This window comes from Odontesthes bonariensis, chromosome 9, assembly GCF_027942865.1.
Source record: "Odontesthes bonariensis isolate fOdoBon6 chromosome 9, fOdoBon6.hap1, whole genome shotgun sequence".
In the NCBI taxonomy this organism is placed as follows: Eukaryota; Metazoa; Chordata; class Actinopteri; order Atheriniformes; family Atherinopsidae; genus Odontesthes; species Odontesthes bonariensis.
The window spans coordinates 15212327-15233690 of record NC_134514.1 but is presented as its reverse complement, the minus strand read 5'-3'; the positions used below and the strand labels follow the sequence as shown (position 1 = coordinate 15233690).

The 21364-nt window shown below is 38.6% G+C and overlaps 1 protein-coding gene across 9 annotated transcripts in view; it reads left to right on the top strand.

The window, feature by feature from the left end:
• LOC142388255 (muscleblind-like protein 1) overlaps nucleotides 1-17014 on the top strand; it is a 74990-nt gene extending 57976 nt beyond the window's left edge. For 5 of the 9 annotated variants that reach the window (XM_075473303.1, XM_075473296.1, XM_075473297.1 and 2 more), the window contains 8 exons: nucleotides 4639-4845; nucleotides 7695-7934; nucleotides 9452-9505; nucleotides 10303-10453; nucleotides 11478-11513; nucleotides 12358-12449; nucleotides 12771-12844; nucleotides 14110-17014. In XM_075473303.1, coding sequence (XP_075329418.1) covers nucleotides 4639-4845; nucleotides 7695-7934; nucleotides 9452-9505; nucleotides 10303-10453; nucleotides 11478-11513; nucleotides 12358-12449; nucleotides 12771-12827 — 837 coding nt within the window. In that variant the 3' untranslated portion in view covers nucleotides 12828-12844; nucleotides 14110-17014. The remainder of the gene's footprint in view (nucleotides 1-4638; nucleotides 4846-7694; nucleotides 7935-9451; nucleotides 9506-10302; nucleotides 10454-11477; nucleotides 11514-12357; nucleotides 12450-12770; nucleotides 12845-14109) is intronic. The other 4 variants (XM_075473301.1, XM_075473300.1, XM_075473299.1 and 1 more) reach the window with 4 other exon arrangements.
• The last annotated feature ends 4350 nt before the right edge of the window (nucleotides 17015-21364 follow it).

Genomic DNA, 21364 nt, shown 5'->3' with positions numbered 1-21364 from the left:
TTTGAATTTGTTTGTTCCCAGACATCAGCAGTTACTATGAATATGTGGTCAAACTGATGACCTCGGCAAAGACAGAGAATGAAAATGAAGATCTTATTCAATATTCGTGGTCATATTAGTGCCATGGAAAAAAAGCATTCACAACATCCTTGCTAAAAAAAAAAAAAAAATCAGAAGACCTCTTCCTGCCTCTCTTCACAGGCACTGTGAACAATTTGTGCAACTATGACTCTGTTTACCATGGCCATGTGTAGCTTATGTCGTCACTTTCTGACGACACTATGTATCCCAGTTTATTTGCTCAAAACAAGTTAATGGAACGATACTTGATGCACTTTTTCTACTGAGCAATGTTTCAAAAGTTTACTCCAGATTCACCTGACAGTTGGACTGAAACACGAGTGTCACTAAATCATATCGTTAAGAGGCATGGGTGCAGCTTTATGGTTACTTAATCCAACTCAGGGTCATGGGGGCGCTGGAGCCCATCCCAGCTGTCATTGGGCGAGAGGCAGGGTACACCCTGGACAGGTCAGCAGTCCATCACAGGGCCACACAAGACAAACATCCATCCACACTCACTCCTACGGTCAATTTCTGGGTGGTGGTTGGAGGGCAGGGTACCCGGAGAGAACCCACGCATACACAGGGAGAACATGCAAACTCCTCACAGAAAGGCCCCAGCTGGGATTAGAACCAGGAACCCACTTGCTGTGAGGTGAATGTTCAAACCACCACACCATCGTGCAGCCCTAATATTGGAACTTGTACTAGAGAAGAAAATTGCGAAAGTATGATATGTATCACTTAAATTCAGAGTTTTTACTTTAATAAAAATCATCAAAGCTATACAGTAAACAAATAAATAGATGGATAAATTGAGTCCATGAATTTATTCTTGACCTTAAAACATTCCTCAATGCTTTGGGTCTCAATACTGCAGAAACTAAAAACCTAAAAAGCTCATTTCTGTAGCAGAAGAAGCGAGTAACTTGACCTTGAATTAAAATATGTATTCATTATTTAATTTATGTATTTAGCCATGGTCATTTAAGTTCATCATGTAAGTGAATTAGATGAGCAATTGCTGAAGGTCAGAGTCTAGGTCTAAGACAACTCAGGGAATTACCGTGATCAATAAAGAATCATATTATCATCATGCACTTGTCAACATGCCCACAAATCCATGCACACACAGACACATGCACACAAAGTTGTATTTCTATCTCTGTGGTGATTCACCATTGACATAATGCATTCCACAGCCCCTTTCCCGAGCCCAACCAGAACAACTGGATGCCCACAACCCTAACCTTTACTCTAAACCTAACTTTAACCTGTAATTCTAGCCATAAAACCATAAAAAGATTTGTCAAATTTCCTTAAACATGATTTGCCCACAATTTGGGCTCCCATTTACAGACCCCACAAAGATTGTAAAACAAGAATACACACACACACACACACACACAAACACACAGAGAGAAAACAATATCAGAAATTGCTGTTACTGAGCTGCATCCCTCGAGGATCTTCAAAGTGATGGCCAGAGCCCGAGTCAGCCACTTCAAATGAATCCTTCCTGATACCTCAAAGAGTTTATGAGACCTGCCAGTCAGGCTTTGAGTAATTCCTCTCCTCTGTGTAATGGAGAGCAATGGAATGATTTTGTTTCACACTATTATTAAGAGTTTATGATGTGGCACACTTGGAAAAACACACATGCATGTCCACACTTATTCAATGACTATCACCCTTATCTGGGAAACATGGGCTGAGTCGAGAGATCCAATGAGAGGAACAGAGAAAATCGTCGTAGGATTTAGAGGAGCAATAGATCTCCCAGGGAGTGCAAAGCCCTCCTTTACTGTTTATGTCTTGGGAGAAAGAGAAAGAGAGAAGCGAGGGGGAGGAAGTCAGGCTGACAGAGAAGGACGCAGCTGAAGAAGAAAGAGAGCACTGAATGCGGCAGGAGGAGATAAATGGACAGACTAAAGGCAGCCAGGTAAAGTGAAGGCGATAGAATGATACCAGACCTTTAGACCTGCCCCACAAAGAAAAGTTTAAAAAAGAGCAAAAGAGTGTGTTAAAGGAACAAAGGATGAAACCAGGTATAAGCCTCTCCTCTTGTGTCTAGTTTCCTGCTTTCATCAGTATTTCCGCAACTTTTTATTTGCTGCAATGCATCACCCCAGAATGTGGGTAAAAAAAAGAGTTTCATTTCTATGAATGGAACTGTACATAGGGCGAGGTAATAAGGGTCCATTATGTCTAGCTGAGAGCGATGGTGCTCATGATGGTGTTCAGCACACAGTTGACATTACACAATTACCCGCAGTGTTTACTTACTGATTCATTTACTCATTCTCTCTTCTTCTTATACAAAAAAAAAAAAAAAAACAGTAATGGAAATTACGTGTTGTTGTTTGGTACAGTCACTGCGTGAATATTAGAGAAATAAAGCCATAAAATCCACAGTCAAACGACACACTCATGGTGAGTGTCCAAAAAGTATGAAAAAGCTTCATACTTCAACCCATTCGTGTCAGACTCCAAAGATTTCTGCCATACCTCTCTCTTAATCACATCAACTTTCTAAATGTTTGTCAGCTGATTTTATGTTATTCTTTTATAATAAAATTATATATATAATATATTTTTTGATTTATTCTTGCATGTTCTGGTAGATTTTTTTGTTCCTTATAATAATGTTCTATGTCTTCTTTTATGACTTTTTAACATTTCCAGTCCTGAAATAATTCAATCAATCCTTAAAATGATTAATTCAGTAATTTCAGTTTACACTACACAAACAGCTGGAAATGTTGTGTAAATAGTAAATCTATCGTGCACATATTTTGAGTTATAAAATCTGCAAGCAAACTATGTCCCTGACATGCAAAGAACGAAACAGAGTAAAGCATTAAACCAAAAACTTTTCAGAATTGTTCTATTTTGTGTGGCCGTGGTGTTTTCTCAGTGTTTTTGCTCGTTGTTGTCTTTTCTGTATTCTTGTGTTTTCTTAAATCTCAGGTGTATTTACATTCCTGTTGCAGTTGTTTCATTTTTGTCATCGTTGCTATCATTGTTATCTTTTGCAGCTCAGGGCCACCATAGGATAAACTTGTTACTACAAAATTGTTTAACAAAATCAAATATTGTACCACTCAACACCACATTAGCTGAGTTACGCAAGGGATAGCTGGGACAGGAAATTTGACAAATGAGTCAGTGTGTGCTTTGACAATATGATCCATGAGACTCCTATTTCAAAATAAAGAAAATGTAGGGTTTTTTTTTTCTTTCTATATAAATATTAAGTCACAACGATTCTTGTGATTTCAGGGTATTTTATTAACCCTCAAAGGTCTCTGCTGCTACCCATAGTTAAAATAGCCACTGCTCTAAAACAGCAACATGTCTTTAAGGGTTAAATATATCTATTTGACATGAGCTTACCAATCCAATGCCATATTTAGAGAAATTGCTTGTTTTTATTTACAGTAGATAATATATACCCACGTAAAAGAAATATCAAGAACTGTGTTGGTCTGCATTGATTCAAACTGAGTCATTCTGTTTAAAAATGCATGATCCCTGTCATATAAGGGAGAGACAGACACCACTAGAGCAAACATTATTCATTTTACACAACTCAAACACTCAGTTTAACTGTTTTAAATTACACCACAGAAGGAATCTGCAACACCCTAAAAAGGAGATAAGCAAGGTCACTAATTCTTCGCAGGATGACATCACTGCATTGTTAAAACCTCGTGACTGTGAGCATTTTTTAAGACACCTCCCATCTCAACCTTGAGCTGCAAGTATCTCAAAATGATACATCTATTTTTCTGGAGATAGGGCATAATTCTTCAGGCATTCCTGGGCAAAGAAATGGAGGAATTAGGAAGTCCACAACGTCATTTCTTATTTATTGAGCCATCCCAGAGCAGTGAGGAGGTTTTGGGAGGAATGTAGCTGTCCAGCTCTGGCTGCTGCCATTGCTCTATTACTCACTGCGTCCTCTTGGCAGGAGCTCAAGAGACAATCCTCAGACTGGGGCTGAGGTCAGGAACGTGCAGGGAAAACTTGAAGTGTGCTATGTAAGCTAGCTTACTCCTTAGCCTCTCTCTTGGAGTATTGTGGAAGGGTAAGGAGGATGTTTTCCCTATGGAACTCCAGCACAATGCATACAGACAGCACAGCCCCCCTCCCACCTCACATGAACACGCAACTTAGCGTCCTCATAATTACTGCTGCTATCTGTGGGATATCTGGTGTAAGGATCACTTGAGTCTGTCTCATCAAAGAGAATAGATTGTGCTACATACTAACTCTAAGCCTCCTCTAAATGTAATGCAAATGACAGTCATTCAGCCAGAAAAGAACATGTATTTATATTTCATAAATGTAAGCTTGTAAGTTAATTATTGTTATGTTTCTCCTCAGCCACAATTCTCACTGATCTTTGCTAAAGACAACTGCTTTTATCTTTTATTTCTTTACCAATCATATGTATATCCAAGTATTACATTACTTGTAATGTAATAAACTATACTTTCTATATAAACTGACTTTGTGAGACACTGAATTAGCTGAATTTTTACTAATTTTTACTCTGCCTGTACCCTGCAGCCCATGTTTTCAGTCACACCCGGCCTTGCAACCAATGCCAATGCTGCTGCATTTAACCCCTACCTTGGCCCCGTGTCGCCCGGGCTGATGCCCGCTGACATCTTGCCCAGTGCTCCTGTGCTGGTCACCAGCAACCCTGGTGTACCTGTACCTGCTGCTGCTGCCGCTGCCGCTGCACAGAAGCTCATGAGGACGGACAGACTGGAGGTGAGATTCACAGACAGAGATGCAAGGATGAAATGTGAGCACATGAAAGAAAAATGAATATACACAAACCCGAATGATCACAGACACGACAGGATTTGCATATTTGTTTTATCCGTTCCAAATCAGTTATAGATTAGAAAACAGATTAACCAAGCTCCGGTAAATGCTGCACCCAGCAAGGATCTTTTTCACAGCTACACAAACAGACCGGGCTTTGAAATGTGAGATGTACTTCTTTGAATATTAAAAGCATGGGTTGGAGAGTCCTGCCATAACAGTTTCTGTTTGTAGACTTTAATTATGCATCTGGTACACAGTTGCTGTTACAGTAACTACATCCTATTAACATAATGTAGCCATTACAGAGACTTAAGCGAATAAAGAAAGACGGTAATCTCCCTGCACACATCCTTGTCACTTCCCACAACAGCCAGGAGACACGTTATACAGAGCAACTTAAGCTTGTGCCAGACAAGCTTAAGTTGCTCTGTACAGATTTGTCATTTAAATTAATTTTTTTTCTTCTTATATGAAAGCAATTAGTCATTTGAAACTTTATGAGGCCCCTCCTCTTGTGTCCTCACATAAACATTAATTGGACAGTAAGTCAATCTCATCCTTTATGTAGCTCCACCCGGGAAACACTCGCAGCGAAATAATGGGGAAATCGTTGGAGGCAGGCAGGAGGCGTGCGAGAACGTTAGCAAGGTTACATTTAAGTTGTAATGTTTGGTAGCTGCGTAATTAATGGGGGTGAGACTGAGTAAGTCACTACAAGCAGTGAAGAAGTGGACAACATGCAACGCGAGGGAACGGGTCAATGACGGGAAGGAGAGATGGAGTGGGAAATTGGAAATCAATTATTAGACCTGTTGTGGTCATCAGTCGAAGGTTGGAGCAAGTGGAGACAAAGATAACAGAAACAAAGGAAATAGCAGTGATTGAATTTCATGAAAGAAGTGGTGGTTAAGGATATTTGGAGGCAAGTAGTTGTTTTTAATAGTGGAATATGTGTGTCTTAATTCAACTGAGAATTGAAATAGTCTGGCAAAAAGCTTGACAGTATTTGGCACAAAAGTTTAGTAGATCAGTAAAGGATAAAGTATCTCACTTTTACTCTTTTGTTTTGATTCTGAGCATTCATATATTAGCTTTTTTAAAAACTTTTTTATTCTTTAATCTTTTTTGTATGTTTTAGTTTTTTTCAGTGTGTTTCATTCAAAGTAAACATAGCTGGAATTCTGTGGACAGACACACATACCAGTCGAAGATAAAGTTGCAGACTGGTTCCTTGAGAAATTCCTATTTTAGAAGACAATCCTGCAGGCTGGTTAAAGAAAATATTTTCCTGCAGTCTCTCTCACTCTTTATCTTATGCTGCTACAGGACATTGCAACATCTAAGCATGCATTAAATCATATGGTGCTTACCTGCAGTCGTGTATTAAATGTCCCAGGGGGACAGTTACCATGGGGACAGAAATATGATCAGCAGACCTTTTTTCGTTATTGTTGTTTGTCCAGTGAAGCTGTTCTATTGGTTTAGCTTCTGCTAATGTATAACTATTAAGAGAATCAGACTGGTCCACACCTGCTACCCTCAACATCTAATTGCTGCTATTTAATCTTCTCTTGCTCATCTCATTTTTTTCAGTGGCAGCCACACTCACCTTTGTCTCTTCAATCCCCATCTGTCAATCCTCTTCTCTTTATTCATCAACCATGCTTACATCTTCTTCCGCCCTCCCCCACCCGCTTCACCTACTTCTGCCTGACAACAAGGCAGTCTGTCTTTGAAAAAAAAAAAAAAAAAGAAAAGGCCACTAGCAAGATTAGTAATGATAGCAGTGGTGGGGAATTAATATCGTTGTGTGCGCAGGTTGGCGAACATTTTTATGAGAATGTGTTAGTGTGAGAGATGTGCGTAAAAACAGACTGAGATCCATCATGTTGATCAGTGATGGTGGATGATTGTCCATCTTGACAGGAGGCAGAACAGGGTTAGTTTGTAGATGACGGTGCTGGTGGCCTTTTGTCTGGCAGCCACTCCTCCACAAATCAGATCATTTATGCATGAAGGCAGTGAGGTAAACAGACCTGTTGGCTAGATTGCTTATTCTGTTACGATAACAGATAGATCAATAGAACACACCACAAAATTACATTTCATTTAATGGAGGATAGCTTTTGAGTGTAATGCAGTTGGTTCTCAAGGAGAGATCTGAACTTATTTGTCAGCTTCTTCAGGGTCAAAATTCGTTTTTTTTAAAAAAATACAAATTGCTGCCTCATTATTTATGTGAGCCTGGCTTGTGTGTATGTTTGTCCTTGTTATTTATTTTGTGTGGGCTGAGGATTACGTCAACTACAGCCTCCCTTGAGGGTAACAAGCTTCATATTTCCCATGAGCCTCATTGAGCCTCATTGAGCCCCGACATTCATAGTGAGGCAATCACGTCCCCTCTCAGTTTGCTTCAGCTAATGCAAGTGCTGCCCCCTTCTGTCCATCTCAGGAAGAACAACAACAACACAGCTGATTTGACTGATGGAGCCATGTTATGTGATTGATGAGCCTGTAAACGCCGGTCAAAATCTGTTCTGCTTATCAATCTTCAGTAATGGCCGAACCTGTCATTAAGATTGGTTAGCTCTGTCTGGTGCAGTGATTGTCAAGTTCTGAAATGACTGAACTGATTGAGTACTTCATCAAATGTGAAGTAAAGTGAACAGTAACTTCATGATGTGTGTGTGTGTGTGTGTGTGTTAGCCTGAGGTTTGTGTGTATTCATGGAAGAAGGTTTCGTATGTTTGGCTTGTGATCAAAATCCTTCTGTTGTGTTTGTGATGCAGGTATGCCGGGAATACCAGCGAGGTAACTGCACACGTGGGGAGAACGACTGTCGCTTTGCCCACCCTTCAGATAGCACTATGATTGACACCAACGACAACACAGTCACCGTGTGTATGGACTACATAAAGGGCCGCTGCTCGCGAGAGAAGTGCAAGTACTTTCACCCTCCGGCCCACCTGCAGGCCAAAATCAAAGCCGCCCAACACCAAGTCAACCAGGCTGCGGCTGCAGCAGCCATGGTAGGTATCTGCCTTCGGATAAGGCCACCAAGAACCACTCAAGCCACGGGACATCTCAAACAAATAAAATGTTAGGACCCAGAGTCCAGATTGTTGATCTAAAACAAACCTCACTTGATTTGCTGACTGAAATCATGACAATATGAAAATATTTGATTGTAACAATGAGGTGAGTTTGGAGCACAAGCACTACAACAACAACAAAAAAAAACAGATATAGGCAGAGCAAATTTTACACTCTACATTCAGATCTTTATTGTCACTGCTCTCCTCAGCTCAGAGATACAGAGTCAGTGTGTGCTTTATTGGCAGCAGGCTGTAGTGATCATGCTAGTATGTGACTGAGCCCTCTGCTCCCCTTCCTGCCGTCCTTGTTTTGCTGCTTTGTTAGTTGTATATTTGTAAGGCTGTGCTAAATTTTTGCTGAGGGGACAACTGTGTAGAGAGCACTGTTTGGTTTAATTGTGTTTCCGCAATGCAGTGATCATTCTCTCAAGAGACACAATGAGGTTTTGTTCAGCCGAGTGCTGTAGATGACATTGTGTATCAGGTAATCCAGAAAGGAGGATTAGCTCGATTTCAGTTAACCTTTGACATTCTGATTACTCCAGAAAACCAAAACAGACCCAATGTGATTAGGCCTGCCCTCAAAGTTAAACAGTATTATAAGTGTGTACCCATTTGTTTGTATCCTTTTATCTCTTTAAAATGTGAACTGTGGTGACCGGATCAACGCCTTTAATTAGATTGTACATTCTTTAAAATGAACAGTAGTGGTTAACATGCTAACTTAACAATGGGGCTACAGATTTTGACCAAATTATCCTTATTAGACTTTTTTGTACCTATATTTCAGTTTCAAGAAAAACACATAAGTAAGGGTAGAATAATAATTTCTTTTTCTGGTGTCTTGAATTCAACACGTCAGCTTCTTGCTGTTTTTTTTAATGTTCATTCAATCTGCAGTCAAACAATGACTGGCCCAGAAATATTGACTGTTGTGCGCAGAAGCTTTGTCTTTAGACTTGATCTGATCAAGTTAATGTGCCATCATAACACTTTGTTTGTGATAGTTTACATCACTCTGTCACCACAAATTGTGTCAAAGCAGATTATCTGGATCACCAACTTGGACTTTTTAAATATTATAATAAAAGTCATCGACTGAACATCAGATATTTGGTTACTTGGCTAATCCTCCTCTTTGGACCAGAAATTCACTTGAACTGAAGTTATTTTTAATAAAACTTAATTTTCCTCTAAAAGTAAATGGCGTCAAAAGCCAGAGTTTCTTTTCAGTAACCCTATGTGCATGCCGTAGTCTTGTAATTGGTGTATATTGCATTCCAATGATTTGTTTTTTTATTTGTTTGTTTGTTGTTTTGTTTGTTTGTTTTTTTTCACCAACCCACACTGCACTGCTGCCCCCATGATGCACCTCCGCTTGCTGGTTTATGTTATTGCGCTTGAACCCCATTGGCCCATTGCCATCATGTGCTCGCTGCCTGCTAATTAAGACTCAGTCGGCTGTCAAATCGCTGAAGCGACCCCTCGACGCAACTTTTGACCTGGTACTATGACCTTTCACCTTTTAGCTTGGCATGTAGCTGTGGTGTGATTGATATGGTTGTAATTAATTAACTAAACTGAGGAAACACTGAGAGGTGATGAACTGATTGCAGTCCTCAGTTTTATTTCTTAAAGAAGTAAGAGACCAAAAAAAGAGAGGAGGACTAAAATGAAAAAAAAAATTTTAAGGTCAGTTCATCACCTTTGGTGAATCTTCAAAGCTATTCATGGGCAATTGTTAAATATCTAATAACAGTGTATGGTAGTCTTTGCATGATTTTGTCACTTCCCATACTGCATGAGTAAGTGTTGAAGAGTTGTCATGACAGTCTTAACATTCTACTATTATCATGGAGCTGGCAGTGCAGCTTTTCCTAACGACCAATTCTATTGAGGGTCCATTAATGAGTAGCTACAATATTTTGAATCATCACTGTTACTAAGTTCTCTTTACAGAAAGGTCTATTTATACTTCAGGCTTCAAAATGAGTATTTCTTACTGTAACTATCAGTTAGAATCCTAAAAAGAGGTTCATGACAATGTGCTGAGGACTGTTTTTGTTGTCACTAGATAGACTGATGTCACAGTTTGTATTATATAGCGCCACACTCCTCTCTTGCTCTGACAGCAGTAGTGTAGTCTACTGCCTGCTTGCTGTAATTTGTAAAAGCTTTATTGAAGAGCAACCTTATTTTTCTAATGTAAATTCTTTCTTCTCTCTGTCCTGAATGTCACTGCCACCATCCTTTGATTTCCCTCACTCCCATCCTGTTTTTTTTGGTGTTGTCCCCTCATCAGGGGCTCCCTCCCGTCTTGCCTCCTTTACCAAAGAGACCTGCACTTGAAAAAGCCAACGGTGCCACCACTATGTTCAATGCTGGTGTATTCCAGTACCAACAGGCCCTGGCCAACATGCAGTTTCAGCAGCAGGCTGCCTTCATACCATCAGGTAAGGCCCCGGCCATCTTTTATCCATGTTTGAGATTGTTATGCCACTGCTGGCTGCCAGATCACATGTTTCACACTCACAGATTATGTTTTGGCATCAGAAGAGAATGGCTGAATGGGTGTTTTGATTTTTGGGGAAATGATGACATAAAGTTGCATGGAATTATCTGCATATGTACTGCACATACAGCATGAATGTTGGCTTGGTGGCTAGGATAAATAAAGTCAGGCCTTTATGAAAGATAATGCTTTAAAGATTTTTTGGGATATGGAGGTAATATGCTTTTCCGGCCCCACCATGCTCATCCTACAGCCAAACACTGTAACACGGTGAACCAGATGAACAACAGATGTCAAAAAAAGATTTATTAAATCAAGTAGGAACTCTGAAACTGTCATTTTAAAGGTGAAAGGGGCATGTCCTGCCCATCGATGGAGAAAACTATATTCTGTATAGTATGAACACGTACATTAATGCACAACTTATTTGAACTGCTCTGTGCTACTGCACTGCCTAGTCATCTTACACTCTAGCCCATATTCTCATCTTACGGCCTATAAATAGCCTGCCCCACTGTGATATTGAGATACTCAGATCCTCATATGTCTCCCACTAGGACTGTCAGGTCACTACAACACACTTGAGGGATTAAAAAAAAGAGGTCATTCAAATGTTCCATAGTACAAACAGCTGCTGATGGGAAAATAGGGCAACTGCAACAATTTCTTGTCATCTGGATTTATGGGAGTGATTGAAAAGTAAACTTGTGCTGACCAGGAGTTTTTTCCCACTTTACATGCATATGCTTTCATTGCTTTGTAGTAACTATTAATTGAGTAGTTACTGATCGTTGATATGAATAATCATCTAGAAGTCACTATATTTAGCCCAGCAGGTTAACATTTTCAGATCACCATTTGTTCATATCAAATCCAGTGTGAATATTGTCTGACTCTGTAACACTTGTCTTGATTTCTTCTCTCCCCTATTCACTCCACTCCCTGTTGCAATGCATGATGGGCAGGCTCGATATTGTGCATGACACCTGCAACAAGTATTGGTAGGTGCCAGCTTTCCTTACTGATTATCTTTGAGCCCGTTGTAGTCTCTCACATCTCATTCAGCTCACCGCATAAAGTGACCACGTTTTTCCATTTTAAGAAATTAGGCTTTGACTTCTTCTTAAAGTTGCACATGTAATCTCTTTATGGTTGGTGAAACAAGAATTGTATATCTTTATTTTATTTCATTTTGTAATTTTGATTTGAAGCTCTGACTGTGTTTTGCTGTTATCTGCAATAAATCGTTGAGATATGGAATGTGCCTCCTGTTTGCTCTGCCACAGGTCTGTCTGTCACCTAATGCTTGTTGCAGTAAAAAATTCCCCTCGCTCATTATGCCTCAATCCCAAGCTCTCTAACCCTATGAGCACCTCATTTTATTGTCTGGTTATAAATGCCACATAAACATGAGGAATAGTTACTGGTAGAAGAGAAAATGTTAGAGGTAATCACTGTGGTGGCTAATTTTAGTCATTTTCATCAACATTAGAATATTTCCAGCAAAAATAAACTCTTACTCTTATGAATGCCTCATCTGCACTAAAAAAGAAATCATGCTGCTGTCCGACTGCTCTTCGAGTTAACAGTAAGCTACCCAGGACTCCCGGTAAATAGCATATTTACCCTAGCTAAAGCTTTTGTCAAATTGATACATCACTGTAACAGTAACAGCATAAACTATTAGAATAACTAAAAATGACATGCCAAACTTATAGCCATTTAAAAACTACAAACTTCTCTCATGTTTATCAGCTTTCTATACACAGACATGAAAGTGGTGTGAAGCATAAAAAAGCTTTAAATCTGCTCTGGTTCAACTGCCTTTGTGATCTTTTCCTCAAGTACCCATGATGCACGGTGCTTCTCCAGCCACTGTGTCTGCAGCCTCCACATCTGCCACAAGTGTTCCCTTTGCAACAGCAACAGCCAATCAGGTTTGCTCCTCTCCTGCCTCCTCTCACTCCATCTCACTTCTCTTATCAACTCAGACTTTTCAGTGACTTTTAAATCTTTTGATGCCGATTTGCCTCTTAATTAAAAATGCATGTATGGTGCGCAAGGCTAGGTTCTTCCATGGTCTTTGCTAGTTATTCTGACCATCTGTGATTATGAACATACTCGCCATGCTTATCTTTGCCTTCAGTTTTAGTTGAAGTGCCATTTGTCCTCGTTTCAACTTATCCATCTGCTTATCTCTCTCTCTGTCTTCATTATCTCCCCCTCCCCCTCTATTTCTCTTTTCCCTTTTCAATCAGATTCCAATAATATCTGCAGACCATCTGACTAGTCACAAGTATGTGACCCAGATGTAGGAGTCTCAGTCAGAACAGTATGTACTGCACCTTGTTCCAGCATTTCACACTTTTCAACAACACAAGTTCTGTGACAGAATTTCAACAACTGCATTTTTTTTTTTACAGCTGACGAAGTTGTTTATTTCAACAGTAACTTAATGTAGAACTTCAGGGAATGTTTGCTGTAATTATAATGAGAGGGTTAATACAACATAATTCAGTTAAGTAATAAGTCCTTGTAATAAGTCCTTGTAATATCACTTATTGACAATAGGTGATAAATCAATTTCTAGTATGTAATTGACAGAATGCTTACACCTAACCTATACAGAGGACCAAGTGAGTCCAGCTTAGATGTGTTATGCTGTTGGAGGTGTCAGGAAGAGATTAATCTTTGAGATTCTTGGAGGTAGAGAGGGACGTCTCTGCTCGGATATTATTTGGTGGATTGTTTCACCAAAGTGGAACCACAAATGAGAATAGTCTAGGGGTGGAAGTACAAGACGGTGGTCCTGAGAGGAGCGGGTTGGTCAAGAAGGTGCATAAGCCTGTATGAGTGAGCTCGGATCTCAAGGGGCAGACCCTGTAGTCACTTCAAGGGCAGGCGGCAATTACTTTGATTTGATTTGTGGAACCATGGATAGCCAAAGGAGTTCAGTGAGGAATGGAGTTCAAGACGGTAAACATTTATGTATTGCCTGTTAATCCTTACTAGGTTCTACAAAGCACTTAATGTTTTATTTCTAATTCACCTATTTACAGACACACTCATCCAACGCTCCTTATATATTTGCTCTCTATAACCTGTGTCTGCTACACTTGCCCGAGATTATTTCAACACACTCAGTGGCTGGATATCTTGCTCTTCACCTCAGCCATGACTGCCCTTGTATAGAGATGTAAAAACTCTCCTGTGTTACAGAATTTTGATGCACTGCAATTATACACTGTAACATTGAATTAGAATTGTAAAAAAACATAGATGGTGAAGTAATATTTTCTGTTTGTTGTTCTGATCCTCAGGGCCGCAGTGTTAGTATCCCAAAGTAGTACATTCATTTCAGAGTCAATAAAGGAAGTAATCGGCTGCAGATTTTTTATCAACTGCAGCCATGCTTCCCTTTAACTGTTACTTTGTCAAGAAAAAATGTTTTATAAAGCAAAGTATTGGAAAAGTATCAACAGTGAACATTCATTCGGGATTTGCTCAGTTGATTATTGTGTGGCCTGTCTGCTGATTACATTGATATTGGATGTCCATCACAATTGATTTGCTGTATTCTTGTAAACCTCTGTCCAGATGGAACTGGAGCGTGCTGGTGTCGAGTCCAGGACTAGCAGTCACCCTTCATGCCCGTGACATCAAGAGCGGAAAGGAAAACCAAATCTGAACTGGTTCGAAATAAATCTGCATGTTAACATAGGAGATGCAGTCTGTTAGAAATGTTTTCATGTGAAGTTCACTATCACACAAAAGCAGAAAAGAACGCCATTACATTAAAGACTGCCTTTGGTTCTGCAGAGGCAACTAACCTTTATTCACCAGACATATGTTGAATGTTGATATGAGGTAAATGTGTGAAGCAATCGTCAGGAAAACCGACTGAATCGGTGCGTCCATCGACCAAGAATCACATATTGTTTGTTTATTCATTGGTTGTTGGTCTTTTACCATAAATGTCTTCATTCGTTTACACCAAGGTGTACCTACCTTGTATTTCAGCTGAGGTAAAATAAACAAATAATCTGACTGAATCACATATGCATGCACAGGATTTGTTTCTGATTTCATTTTGTTAAACCAATGATAAGGGAATTTAAATGAGTGCACTCAGAAGCAAAATAGCAACTGAATGTCTGTTAGGTGTCTTTCAAACCTTTGTAGCCTACCTTTCTATCTCTTAAGCACATGTCTTTAACCTTGCAGGCATCCCTGTAAAGTGCCATACATCTCAGAAAATACATAAATGGTATTCAAGTAGTGTTAAACTCAACAATGCCCTTTAATACGTCTATCTTCTCTCTTGGACAGCATGTAGTGTCCAATCTGATGACTTCTCAATACCTGTGATTCCCATTGCCACCACTGATAACTAGATTACTTTCCCCAAATCTTCTATTGACAAACTTTTTTTTTTTCTTTGACTTTGTTGTTGATGTCAGTAGTTTAGACATGAAATGACTGGATCCGTATTAACTGAGAGCTGTCTGTCCATGCAAAAAGTTTTTGGCCTGTGTGAGAGACCAAAGACTCTCTCTGTGATGAAGACGTCATGAAGAATAGCTTGGAAGCCACAGGGCGATGAGTTGGTGTTGAAACTGCTGTGTGACACAAGTGAAAAATCTGCAAAGCATCTGGCGACGGAGATGTAATTTGTATGACATGAATTGTTTTTTCGATTGTATGGTTATGCATATTTTAAGGCACGTTGTCAAAGTAGATTCAGTGTAGTGTGTATATAGTCCGACATATTTAAAAGTATTTGTTTAAAACCTGAGAACTGTTTTTTCAGATAGTCAGCCAAAGTCTATTTGTGTCACTGTTATTAGGAGTTTGGATAGACTAGTGGGGCTAAATTTTGAAAATATGCGTAGCCCAAAGAAGGTACGGATGTTTAGAGTAGATCTCTAGAACTTTTTGTTTTTGTGTTCTGGGTGTTCTTCAGGCATATTTAATTGTTGGATAGTACAGGGAAAGTGGCAAGAATATTAAACGATTGTATTACTCATCCAAAGCCTTAGAATGTACCATCGGGTCAGCACAATGCAACATGCCATTTTGAACCATCCAGTTGCCTAATCCACGCCGTATCAACACACACAGAGCACTATGTAATTGTCACTTTTTTGTCAGTGTTTTCTTAACTTTGTCGTAGTTCTTTTCTTCTTTCTTAGACAAGGAGTGTTTTATTTTGTTTGGAAAAAATGTTGATATTAGTTCTGATTTTTAGTTTTGCTTACTGTATTATATTTATCTTTATGATAATGAATATAAGGTACAGTGTGTTTGTGTGTTCCTCATGCACAGTTTCCTGAAATTCCATGTAATGTTCATTTTAGAATGATTATGATTGTAAACTCGATATTTTCTACGTTATGCATATTGTTGAACCGTATGCATATTGTTAATTTCTCTAGTCTTTTTTTGTGTTCTTTGAACAAAGATGTTTTATATGAGTATCTAACAGTGATGAAATAATAGAACAGAGAGGCTCAGTTGTCACTGTGGCAACCATCGCCAATACCTGAGTAATATTTTAATGATTGTAAGGTTTGTAACTAGTCATATAAGAAAAAAAAAGCTATTATAAAAATCTAGTTCTTAGATGTTTAGAGTAAAGATGTTATTTTCTACTGTATCCATTTCAAATAGTAACTATTGTTTTAATATTTCTACTCTCCCTGGAAATTGGGCCATGTTGGAAAACAAGCTGCATATTTAATCACTTTTATGGGCGTTGCTGGTGGGGTCAAGGTGAACGCGGTGAGTAGGGAACTGAGTCTTTGCACTCATTTCTTATGTTGCCAACTGCAAACAACAAGGGTGGGGTGGGGAATACTGAGGCGATAGAGGTGATAAAGGTTGACTTTTTTGCACTTCTGTACATAGTCAAAAAAGAGAGAATCATGTATATTGAGATCTTATTTTGAATAAAAAAAGAAAATAATAATGTCTATAATGACGAGGAATTTTGCTAGGATAACAACAAAAATCTTATGAAAGGCTGAACAAAATTGCTTGCATTAAAAGGGCACCGAGTTCTCACTCTCTTACCCCTTTCAGAAAAGACCAAGTGTTGCTCTTCTTTTTTGTCAGCAGCTTGTAGTTTGCCAGGTAACCTTCCGGAGGAGGCGTCCTCTGCCCTCCAGCGTAAGAGCCTGACTGGGTTTGTGGGGTCCCCGAACCTGCCTGTACTCACAGGTCTTGCGTCATGGCCACACCCTTCCAGGCCCAACCAATCACAACACGTCCTGTCTCTTTACCTTACTCAGAGAGGAATGCATGTTAAAGGAAATACATATACTGTTTTAAAAAAAACAAGATCACAACACAGTAATATTGAATAAGAAAAACATTTACACAGAAAGATGTATTTACATTATACAATATTCTATCAATGTAATGGATTCAAATATGTATATTAAAAAAAAACTAAAATAGAATAGTGGTTCATTTAAAAAAAAAAAAAAAAGATTCCAGAGACTATACTCACTAAAGTGTCACCACTCGGAGAGTTAAAATACATGCAACACAAACACCATAGCTATAAGTGCGTTCTTTATGTTTGTGTGTGCTGTGCTTCTAGTTGATGAAACTGACCAAACAGGAATGTTGTACAACATCAGGCAAATACAGACTGAAGAACTGCTCTGTGGTTTGGTCATTAACTCGTTGGTTTAAATTTTTTGCCCTGATCATTTCAGTCATCTCTCATCTCCTACAAGCACGCGCTCTTACATTTATGATATAATGTAAACAGAACTTTTTTTTCTTTTCTTATTTGTTTTCTCTGCTTGTAGTGCTGAGATGATGTATTCTGTCGTCTGCTGCAGTTTGTTTTTGCTTGTTTTACTGTTCCCAGGACCCCTGAAAGGATGTCATATGTTTGCATGCCGGCCACCTCGACTGGAAAGCAACTGTAGAGAATGATTAACATTGATTGCAACAGTCTAAAGCCATAAAATATAATAATATGAATGAAATAAGAGAAGAAATGACAAACAGGTGGGACATAGTATCTTTGAAGCTAGAGAAATGTGTTTGCCTTGGTCTTATTAACTACATCACCATGTAATAATTCATGAAGGGTAGTTAATATAACTTTTGGATTGCTGTGCCAACTTTGATGGTTGTGTGTAGTTGAGAAAAAAAAGTCTTTACATATTTTTTTCATGGGGCCTGCATTGCTATATTTGATTCTTGCTGTTATGAATTAAAAAAAAATGTAATAAAAATTCACAAATGAACTGAAGAGGAATTTGCTTCAAACGAGTCATTTGTTTTCTATCAAAAGACTTTAAGGTGTTTTCATGTCAAATACGTACCGGTAGTAGTTGGACTTTTTGTGGGTATTAAAGGGTGGGATATGGAATATCTTTTCGTTACTTTAAACCATGAGAAATTATAAAACATATCAACAGAATATGAAATTGTGAACCGTTTCAATGTCTCACATCTTAGGGGATACAGTAATAGCATGTCACTGGTCCAGTCCAGTCAGTCCATATCAAGAGACAGAAGCATTGCCCAGAAGTAGTATTGTTTTGTCTTATTCATTCATACTGTGTTTCTCTCTTGATATAGTAGGCATGTCAATTTTTTTCAAAAAGTCCAGTTTAAAAAAAAAATTAAATCGACATGCAATTCTATAAATGTATTTGAATCGTCTGATGCATCCCTCTATATACTCTGTGGTCTGAAGTGGTTGCTGACTGTAATTTGTTTGATTCATATGTTTTCATTCAAATTTATATTCACTTTGTAGAAAAAGTGACAGTCCTGGACTGTTTTGAAAACAACCACTGAGCCATCAGTACATGATTTGGACAAAATTAGCATACAGTATTTGTAGTGTTTAAAAGCAAAGCAAAATTTTTAGTTTGCCAATGTTTACAACAATCATAGAAAATGCAGGCAGAGACATCCCCACTTCAGAGGTAAATATTATAGTTGTGTTTCCAAAGTACCAGCAATACCAAGAGGTCTAACTTCAACTTGCACTACATTTGTGACAACAGTCAATGTGGGTCAAAATGCCACAACAGACTAGTTTATTATCGGGTCACTCACACATACCCAAGTCTGTTCTATTGCATCTCCTTGCATTCTCACAGTCCCTTCTCATGCACCATATAGAGTCTATGATGGTGCATGGTCTTAAATGTCCCGAATGGTGTCACTTGCTGCACCTGTGAAGGTGCTGATGTAAGGTATGCTTGATGTGGCTTACAGAGAGATCATTTTCAATTTGTTGTTTTATTAAAAATAAATTACTGCATAAGACTTTTTTTTTTAAACTGCATTCAGTACCCTATAAGACAGGTTGTGATATCAAAGAAACACACTACTTGTTCCAGAGTAAACCTTAAATTAAATCATTACTTTCACTTATATTGTTTCACTAATCCTGGATTTAGTTTTGAAATATGTGACACCTGCTGCATTTGTTGGTAGTTTTAAATAACATCCTAAAATGCTGTTCTTCTGAGGGATAGTCAGTTCAATAATGAAACAGTTGATGCAACGAAAACATTAGGCACCTTTTATCAGCAAGATTAACGGGCCGTGGTTTATATACCCTGGCACAGCAGCCTTATGTGCTTCCATTCACACATCCCAACTCATAGACACTGGCATAGGCATTGCTGAGGAATAAAGGCATTGGTCTCCACAGCTTCTCCTTTGGGTCATAGTGCAGGTTGCTTATTGGAGAAAATAAAGAAAGGAGGACAGGATGTGAACAGAAGCAACAGTGACCACTTCTAGAGAAAGATAGAGTCTCTTTTTGCATTTTGAAATTTTAACATCAAAACCACAGTTTGACTGACCAGCAGTCACTTAGTTTAGCTTAGCATAAAGACAGGAATCAGCTGGCAATGGTGAGTGGGGTTCTACTGGTTGCCTGGCACTTTCCCACTTTGTTTTAAGTATAAATTACTCAAACAAATGATTAAGTGTTGTGATATAAACTGGAAATGTTACCAAGACTCAGTTATGTTTCTTTAGAAAGAGCTTTTTGTTTGCAGTCTTTGTTGTGAGCTAATGGGCTGCTGGTTGTAGCTACCTCTTTATGCTACAGATGCGTGAGTAGTGATGATCCTTTTATCTAACCTTAGGGGGAAAAAAACATTGCTTACTGACTTGGGAAATTGTTCATTTTAAGCCAGCATTTTATAAGTTATCATGTAGAAAAACATAAACAGTAATGTCACATAACACGCATCAGCCATAGTTTCATGATTATACCTCTGGGGGCAACAGCAATATTTCTAGGCCTCTGTGTGTTGTACATCTTTTGCAAAGCACACAACTGTTTATGTGCATATTACCAGAGTTCAATCAAATATTGATATACTCAGACTACAGTAAATACAATAAATAAAACAAAAAAGTTAAGAGACTAGAAAGCAAATGCACTACAAACAAGAAACCTATAGATATCCATAACTGAGATAGCTCTGGGCATAACTGAGATAGCTCTGGGCTTCAGAATACTGTGAGAAAATGCAAATGATGCCTTCTAATAACAAGCTGACACATTTAAAGGACATTTATCACATTTTTATGGCTCAACATGCACCACTGTGGGTGATTAGAAGCTAATACTATTCAAATTATGTTTCAAGTTAAAGTGTTATTGCACTTTACAGTTAAGCCATTTGAAGTTTGTGCTCGCTCTTAAAAAAAAAAAACGGGGTAATAATTAATTTGAAAAAAATGCAATATGTTTGAGACTTATTTTTACCCTTCTAAATGCACTCAGAGGCAACACTGACTTTGAGGTATTCATTAAAATCTTGTTTCAGAAAAATCAATGAATGATGCATCACGACCACTGAAGCTTCTAATTAAGAACAAAGATGGTAATGGACATGCGAGCCTGATTTCTTTGAGCAATATGCTAGTGTACTGACAGAATCTCAACGTGACTGAATTATTTTTGGGTTGTTTTAAAGCAAAAGAAGTTGTCAGGAACGCTTTCAAATACTGAGGTAATTCTGACAACAAATCTGAAGCAGTATAGTTCATACTAGCATTTCATAATGTTGCTTTGTCTTGTGAAGAACTCATCAATCAGCCAAAGCATTTTTACATTGTTTGATTTATCCCTTCAGCAAAAAAGGTGCCCAGGAGGTCTGAGTATAATCAGCTAATCTGTAATTCATTTCTGTAACCCAGACCCCAACGCTGATGGTCAAAATACGTGATTCCCAGAACAGCCAGTAGATGACAGCATCTCTTTGAAAATTCAGCTCCCACTTCAACAAAATACACAACAAAGGAATCTATCATCACCTGTTAAGCCATCATTGGTAAAATCAAATTGTACAAATAAATTCTATTAACTATTCATATCGACAGAAGTGAAGATAAAAACATGGAGAACAATAATCTCTGTCAAAGATGGATGGAAGGACAGTAATGAGTCTGTGGCACTTAAAAAATGCGGCAAGCTGTTGGAGGGGACGCCAACATAAGTGAGACAGTTGACAAAGACAGCATTTTCAAAATGCTGCAGGCCTTTACTGCATCTAGTCCTCACACACAGTATCTGTTAGAAAACTTTAAAAAAAGAAAAACATTGAATTATCTTCAACTGCTGAAAAGTTATGGATGAGTGAGGTTTAGTTTTAGTTTCTCTTTGTGATATTCAAACTTCCTTTTTGCTGTACAGCATGTCCCTGGTTTCTTTTTTCCAACCCTTTCATTTCCCCTGTCTGCACCGTGTGTCATAATCTTCCCTTTACCTCCTCAGTTCCTCAGTTTTTTTCTTTTGCTTTTGCATTCACTTTTATTCTTGATTCCCTTGCCCTCCCTCTCTGCCATCTCTCTA